This window comes from Pteropus vampyrus, unplaced genomic scaffold (genome assembly GCF_000151845.1).
Source record: "Pteropus vampyrus isolate Shadow unplaced genomic scaffold, Pvam_2.0 Scaffold28, whole genome shotgun sequence".
In the NCBI taxonomy this organism is placed as follows: Eukaryota; Metazoa; Chordata; class Mammalia; order Chiroptera; family Pteropodidae; genus Pteropus; species Pteropus vampyrus.
Window position 1 is genome coordinate 5567104 of NW_011888809.1, and position 8567 is coordinate 5575670.

Consider the following 8567-nt stretch of genomic DNA (forward strand, 5'->3'; position numbering starts at 1 on the left):
AACAGAGAGGGATTGAGTGAACAGCATTTTTGACAGTTTTGAGTCGTTTGCACCATCACCCTACTCTTCCCTCAAGGATTTGGTTTTTCTTGAGAGGATGCCAGCTTGTCTTTTGTGTGAGGCTTAAGATTCTTATCGTGCTTGTTAAATTCATAAGAATTAAGCCATGAAAATAAAATTACTTTCTTATGTCAATAATATACCAAAATAATAGTTAATGAAGTTTCTGAATAGGCAATAATAAGATGGTCCACCTGCAAAAAAAAAAAAAAAAATTAGTAAGCATAGAACACATAGTTTTCTATCTTTGTTTCAAGCTCTAATAGACTTACCTAGTAGGTTTCAAATAGTATTCATGAGTAACAGGTATATCGATGCCATCTGGTTTTGTTATTCAGGCTAAGATACAGTGTGTACCTATAGCAAATGTAATATCTGCCCCTTACCAGTTTAGGAAAGAAAATCTGCATGGTTTAGCTCAGCGTGCTTGAATTCCAATCCTGATTCTGCCCATAGCTTTTCTCAGCCTTCGTTTCTCATCTGTAAAATAAACCTTCAGTTTCCTCACAGTTCTGAAATTCTAGAAACTCATGAATTAAAACTGAATTCTGTCATTTCAACTTCTTCTCTTATATGTATCTTTTAGTTTAAATTTATTTTAAAAATATTGGGTCACTGAATCATTTTAGAACAGTATTTGCAATCTTTGAATGCCTTTTACTCTGAATGATTTATAACATTTTTTCTTTTAATATCCAAAAGTGCAGCCTTAGCCATACTCTAATTTCCACATGTTTTTTCTTTGCTAAAGTTAGCAAATGCTAAAAATCCACATTCGGATTAGGTAACCTGGTTAAATTACATTACAAAAAATACTATTATTACAAAAATGTTAATATTACTGAAAAATTTTTGGCTTTAACTGTTAGCCCAAGTCTTTAAAATATGAAACAACTTCCATATGAAATATAGGCTTTTGGAATTTGTTGTAATGAGATCTAATTCTAAATCAAACATTCTGTGATCCTCTGAATATAAGATATTTATACAAAGTTTCAAAGCTTAGAAATTTAATGACTAAAACCTAACTGATAGTACTTGGATGGGAGACCACCTAGGAAGACCAGGTGCTACAGGTGTAAATAATAATAAATAAATTTAAAAAGCCAAACCCCCCCCCCCCAAAAAAAAACCTAACTGAGTCCTCAGGCTGAATTTTTCTTAAAACTCTCTATGGGATGGCAGTTTACCTAGTATCATAACAGAGATAGATGAAGGGAGTGTGCCCCCTTGTTCTCTAGATTATAACAGTGGTGCTAGTACTACCCAGAAGTATTCTTGTCCGCAGTTTCTCTCAGTCATAGCTCACAGAGACAGACATTTCCACTGTTAGCAAACTTGAAAGGAGACCCCTAGGCTGTGAGAACCTCATTGCAGCAGTGGTTATAGTCCCCGTCTGACATCTCAAGGATCAAGATATTAAGGGAAGTAACTTCTAATAACGCTTCAGTCACAGATATTTTCTGAGCATATAACAAAGAAATGTCAGATAAGTTTAGGCTGCATCTTCCCCTGTTTGGTTCAAATTTGATAATTTCTTTGGAAAAACAGAAAGGAAAACAGAATCATCTCTGACATGGAGCAGAACTCATGAATGAATGTTCTCTGTGCAAATGATTTTGGGGTGGGGTGGGGAGGGCTGTGACCTGTTGAGCTGGTGGCTATCAGAGCTGCCTGGGCATCCAACCCCTTCCCTTACAGAAAAGTCTATTTATTTAATGCTCCTTTGGTAGCCTCTGGAGTCCTCAGATGCAGAACCGATTCTGCACACAGGAGCCCCAAGGTGAACTGGAGCCTCGATCCCTCTTAGTAGGAAGCCAATCTGGCCTTGGGGAGGGTCCCAGCTAAAAGTGGAAGGAAGGCAACTGTATCCCCAGAAAACACTCCCGGGGGATCAGTGTTGAATTTTTACTTAGGATTAACTTGTATTTCGTTATTGGTGGAAAGTGATTTCAAATCTCATGTTTTGGGGGATCACTTAAAAATTTGATAATAAAATTGATGGTTCATTTTGTGATGTGTCCATAGCACACTGGAACTTTGGACTGGCTTCCCTTCCTTGCTCAGCTTAGATCTGATCTGTTTTCTTTGCCCTGCTGGCATATGCTTAGAAGATGAACAGTGATTTTAATATTATATTCAGCAAAACAAGTTGGCAGTAAACAGGGGCTTTGAACACACTGTAAAATGAATGTGCTTTTTCAATGGACATTGCAGTGCTATAACCCTACAAAAGTAGATAACGGGATTAAACAAAAATCGATTCCACTGCTTCGTTTCTTCAGCTTGGTTTCTCAGTGTGGATGCTGCATGTTACAGGCTATGAAGTTTGACCAGACCCAAAAGAGAATGGAAGTGGAAACAAGAGGAATTTGGTGAAAAGGGGGTTTTTAATGTGAACTTTTTCTTTAAAGCAAATGCAGCCCTGAGGATTTGGCTACCGCGTATAACAGCAGGGGGCAAATCAAGTACTTCAGGGTTGATTTTTATGAAGCCATGGATGACTACACATCTGCCATAGAAGTCCAACCCAATTTTGAAGTCCCATATTACAACAGAGGGTTGATACTGTATAGGCTGGGTAAGAATTTCTCCTCTTGTCCTTGACTATGTTCTCTGAATTTAGAGCTCTCGAATGTTGTAAAACTAGTATGGTAATCATCAAGTCTTAAAAGTTATGTGAAATTTAGGTTAGAGCCTGGAACAGAGGAGTTGTTGCTGAGTTTATTTTAGGCTTTCGATAGCCATTACAGACCACAGCGGAGCGCTGGGGTGGGAATTGGACCTGGGCGCTGGAATGAGGGTGACCCCATTACTTTGTGCCTGTACGTTCCCAACTGCGAAATGAGGGTAATGCTGATGATCTCCTGTGAAACTTTCCTGAGTTAAAATCTTTGAAGGTACACGAGACAGTATAAAGCGAAGAGGTTTTAGATCCTTGGAATCAAGGGATCATAGGTACTGTTTCTCATTTAAAGTGTTAAGAATATTAATTTCCTGTTTCTTAATTTACTGTAATTATGTAAAATAGGTGATATAATTTTGTTGAAAATTTTATGATGATTTATGCTATTTGTTAAATCCCTATATCATTATTAAGAGGGAAAAAATTATTTTGCCAGGAGGGGCTAAAAGCTTGTAAATGTGAAAGCAAAAGTATGTGTATCCAAACTTTGCTGTGAACAATATAAGGAAATACTCAGCTTCTTTTCTCTTGTTCATTTTTTGGATTTTGGTACAGGGTACTTTGATGATGCTTTGGAAGATTTCAAGAAAGTATTAGACTTAAACCCTGGATTTCAAGATGCTACTTTGGGCTTAAAACAGACTATGCTAGACAAAGAAGAAAAACAAAGAAGAAATTATTGAAAAAATTTTTTGAAAATTTTAACTTAATTGAAATGTTACCTCGTGATCCTTACACCCGGCATCTACTTGTCTCTAAAGTAGGTGTTGAACTGTTTTGATTTTTATTGAAGATAAAGACATTCATGCATTAACATGGAAAGTTAAATAATATATTTACATAATTAATTTCAGGTGAACTCTTTTATGTTGAATAGGCATGCTTTTTATAAAGTATAAATAATAACAATGTATAATTGTATACCATTACAATAAAATATTTAAAGAAGTGTGTGTGGTATCTTCAGTAAAACAATTTTTTGCTATATTTTAATTCCCAACTTTTTATTTAAAAATTTCATATCTACAGAAAAGTTGAAGTATAATACGATAAACAATATAAACCAGTTAACGTTGTTTCACATTTGCTTTTTCTCTATATTTATATGTATAACATTTTGTTGAACCATTTGAAAATAAGTTGCAGATGCCATAGACCAACACATTACCCCTAAATATTTTAGCCTGCATCTTCTAAGAATAGAGACATCTCCCTTTATAGCCACAATATCATTATAATTTCTAATAAAATTAACAATTCTATAATATAATCCATACGCAGCCCATAGTCTAATTTCCTCAATTGTTTCCAAAATGTGTACATTTATATTTCCAGATCTGGAGTCAATCAAGTTATGTTGCATTTTGTTATGTCCCTTTGAGTTTTTTTAATCTAGAATAATCCCCTGCCCATTGTCTTCCCAAGGCACTTGCTTTGAGCACAAAACTATTTTATGTAGCCAGGCTAGAGAGAGAATATTTGGGCTTAAAAATAAAGAGATATCCTACATGAGAGCAATTTGAAAGAATTCAACTCACACTTGATTTTCTCTAGATATCATTGATAAAATAGGTTAGCATTTAAATATTGAACATAGTTTTCTGTCTCTGGATAGTGGCAATAATTACTGTCATCATTTACTGATACTTATAAGTCAGGCACTGTTCAAACTTTATATAGCTAATTGGGAGTGGGATGGGATTGGATAGAGAGGTGAGGAGCTGACAGAGCTCAGTAAATACAAGGCTTTAAAAAATCTATTTAGGTTCTGCCAATAAATGATTAGGCTATGGTGTAGCGATCAAGAATTGGGAAGAATTTGAAGGGAGAACAAACAAAGCCAGCCATGTCTCATTTACATTTTTTGTTTGTTTGTTTTTATTGTCGAGGTTTGACTTTCAAAGATGCAGGTCCTGCATCTTGGAGTCTCCCAAACTAGTTTGTTATTGCTGTGGAAAAACTGTCCTGGGGTGGAAATTACCCTAATCAGCAGGAAGGCTCAAAGTACCTTTTGTGGCTTTCTCAGATGCAGTCGCCATCCTCGGCCTGAAACGGTTTTGTTTTTTTTGTTTTGTTTTTGTTTTTTTTTTTTTTGGTTTGAGTTTAAGTGATCTCATGAAGCAGAAGTAATTGCCCAGTTTGCAGTTAATAAATAATATCTGGCAAAATACATGGAGAATTTGGGCTGCTGGTGAATGAATATTAAAAGGAAATGAAGTTTGAAATGAAACTAAAAGTCTCCATATTTCTGGAATTATTCACATTTTCCAATATAACATCTTTCCATTTGCTGAAATGTCTTTAAAAGAATTTATAAAGTTGTGTTAAAATGCACAAAAATCCCCCTTAAGAAAACATATTTAAAAAGCAAGGTCTCTAGACCTTGGGAGAGCTTCAAGCCATCCTACCAAGAACACTAAATACTTAAATAATGCTTCAATAACTTTGTTCTCTCATTTTCTCTTATTCATACTTTTGACTGAGATCAAATGTAATATTGAAAAAAAACTTGTTAAAAATTTCGTTTGGTTGGATTTATTATTCAGTGTTTCTCCATCCTTTAGCAGAAAAAAAATTTACTCAAGTGTAGAATCAGCACTTGCTGATTAGAACTCAGGTACTTATTTTTCTCATTTTTTGTTTTAAGTTAACTTGAAATAACTAAAGAATAATATTTTTTCATCATTTATTATTTTCAAAACTTTAGGCATTACACATTTGGATTCTAAATTTATAATTGATAAATAATATCTTTGATATGTCTTAAAGATATTCTTTTATGTTTGCTGCCATTCAAATTTCTCACATTTCCTTTTTCTGTCAGAAAATTACCCAAACTATATTGTTGTTCAGTTTTTCTCTCTGTAAAAACAAGGGAGAAAATTGTGAGTTTTTTTTACAATGTTTGTCCTTCACAAAGTCAGGCAAGAGAGCTAAATAGATTTAAGTTACTTTTGAGCTTAGGAAGTTATTCTTTTAATCATGGAGCTATTTTTTTCCTGAAATCTCAAACCGAATGAAGCCAATTGACTTACTTTGTGAAAGCAAACTATAGTCTGGCTGGTGAGATAGCAAACTAGATTTCCAAGTCAGCTTTTCGTCATTATCTAACTCCCCTTTTCTGTATCTTTCCTGATTTTTCTGTCTTTCACTGGCCTGTCTTCCCAAGGATATACACAGTCTTGACTCCCTTGACATTTTGCAGGTCTTAAGTCCTTCTCAGTGGGCAGAATATATTTCGACTCTGCCACTTAGGGCAAATCAGTTCAGCATTGACACCAACATTCATCTCAATATCAAATTTAACTCTTAAGTTTCAAATAATTAAACCTATCTCACACTTAATGACGTTAGTTTGTCCCTGAAAATACTTATTTATACTAAGTGAAAAGCCATTAAATGAAAAAATATTTTTTATTAATATTTAACTAGAAAAATGGTGAATTCCATTTTAGCTCAAGATACCTAAATACTTTTTACAGATAGGAAAATATATCAATTGAGCAATGAAAACAATTTTATATATGTAATAACAATTTGGAACTATGTAATTATGTTTACAAAAATTACATAAACTACGGCATGAGCCTTTACTCATCTTTTTCTTTCTGTACCCTTAAAAAAAGCTTTATTCACATATCATACAACTTGCCCATTTAAAGTGTACAATTCGATAGTTTTAAACATATTCAGAGTTTTTGTACCATTTTTAAAACTAATTTTTGAAGCTTTTTGATCCCATAGTCTTCTTGCAGGCAAACTATACTTAATGAAGTTATTTCGAGCAAATTAGAGACTATACATGAGAGTGCTTCAAAACACCTGATCACACACACATAAACCAGATAGATGGAAGTGTCCAAAAAAATTGCTGCCTCTTCTGGTTTCATCTAAATGAGCAGCACAACTTCAGTTGGGTTCATGTGATACCCTCTGGCTAGAAACTTGTATTGAGAAAATGGGAGGGTACGTCTCTTTCTGAAGTGATGTCGAAATTTTACTTTTTATGGCATATTTATTTAATGTATTTGAGTGAACAGGCTGTTTAAAAAAAATTGTTGACCAACACATGGTATAATTTTTCAGGAGTCTAGTGAAGAGCTAACTAAACAGCTGCTATATGAGCTAGGTGTAATTTTAATAGCTGCTAGATAAATTCACTTTTTTTACATTTCTCAAAAATGTGACAGTAAGTTATGTAAAAGAGATTGCAGTGTAAAATGGCATTTGGTCAGAGAGAGAGAGATTTGTTAAATTTCAAATCTACTGTTAGGGTTTATTAAAAGACCATTTTATTTTTTTTACCAAGAGAAAAGAAGGGTGAGAAAGACAATTTGTTTTTGAAAAACGAGGCAGTTGGTAAGTTTTAAAAAATAATTTATACTTTTTAAAATCACAAGAAGGTAAAGTACACATGCATGTAGCAAGAAACAAATGATAAAAAAAACCTACACAGAAGTCCAAAAAGTAGAAATTATGACCTGTGAATGTGCATATAACAATGAAATAAGAACACAGCAGTATAATCCCAATTTTGTATCTGTCAGCATCCAATTACACATGTAGTAGTTTAGTGAAGGTCTTATTTTTCACAGAAGAAGCTGAGGCTAAGAAATTCAGTAACTTGCCCGAAGTTGTGTCCAATTCCTTATAAACATTAGAAACTACAGTTAGTATGAATTGATTTTTTGTTGTTGCTGCCATCAGTTTGAAGCAGATATGCAGACTCTTTCTTTTTTTGTCCTGATACAAAATTTAAATTGCTCCTAAATTGTTCATAAAGTGTTTTGGTAGCCATGAAGGTGAGTATCAAAACAATATGAAAATATATTTAGTTTTTATAGTGGAATATTATTGCAATTCCTGAATTGCTTGTTGGTAATTTTCCTTCCTGATTGAAAACAGACACAAACGATGGTGAAAAGTAGATTAATATTAAGAGCAAACTCCATTTGGAAAATTGAAAGCCACAGCTGCCAATATGTAAATTTGTATCTAATGTTGAGAAAAATATCCAACATTTATAAATTAGGCAAAGGGAGGATTGCATGTCCTTTCAATATTATATGAGCATAGCCTAACAGAGCCACCCAGGGACAATTTCATTCTGTGGGGCTGCGTCCTTCTTTGATTTTCTGTTTACTCTTGATTAGGGCCCAGGCTCTGTGAGATTGCATGTAATTTGTAGATTTTTTTTTTGTCCAGAGGAGATGCAAATGATTTCTGGCTATTAGAAACCATAACCCTGGAGGATATTGACTGGTTTTGAGTCTTATCTAGGTACTTGATTCTTGAATTCTGTTTTCATTGATCATAAATACTTAGTTCCTCAAATGCTCTTTTACTATCTTGGGGGCTCTCTCATTCATGAGTTAAATTAACACTTGTCATGTGTTCATTCTGTATTCTGAGAAGAGTCATGCTTAAGAAATGTGTATTGACATTTCTGCAGAGGAAACAAAAACAACTTTAATAGAGTTTGTCATTAATATCGTCACATAAGTTATTTCTTGCAGGAATAAGAGAGAAGGGGGACTGAAAAGTTTCTACTGCCTATTTATTTAAAATATTCAGTAATTTCTGTTTGGATTACGTGGAGGTTTAATTGCGCTCTGACTGAAGAAAAGTATAGGGACGGCCTTAACCTTGAATTAAAACACATGTAAGTACTTTTAAAAGTTGGCAAGAACTGCCGAGGAATATGCAATATTGTAAAAAGTGAAAGTTGCCCCGTTAAGGCCCTTTTCCCATACTCACTCTCCAGGGGTGACCGCTGTGAAGTTGTGCCTGTTGCAGACTTTGCTATGTACAAACATAGACA

At 34.1% G+C, this 8567-nt stretch overlaps 1 protein-coding gene across 1 annotated transcript in view; it reads left to right on the plus strand.

Moving 5' to 3' along the window:
- TTC32 (tetratricopeptide repeat domain 32) overlaps positions 1 to 3817 on the plus strand; it is a 5211-nt gene extending 1394 nt beyond the window's left edge. Inside the window, exons 2-3 of the mRNA XM_011356590.2 lie at positions 2475 to 2641; positions 3302 to 3817. Coding sequence (XP_011354892.1) covers positions 2475 to 2641; positions 3302 to 3429 — 295 coding nt within the window. The 3' untranslated portion in view covers positions 3430 to 3817. The remainder of the gene's footprint in view (positions 1 to 2474; positions 2642 to 3301) is intronic.
- The last annotated feature ends 4750 nt before the right edge of the window (positions 3818 to 8567 follow it).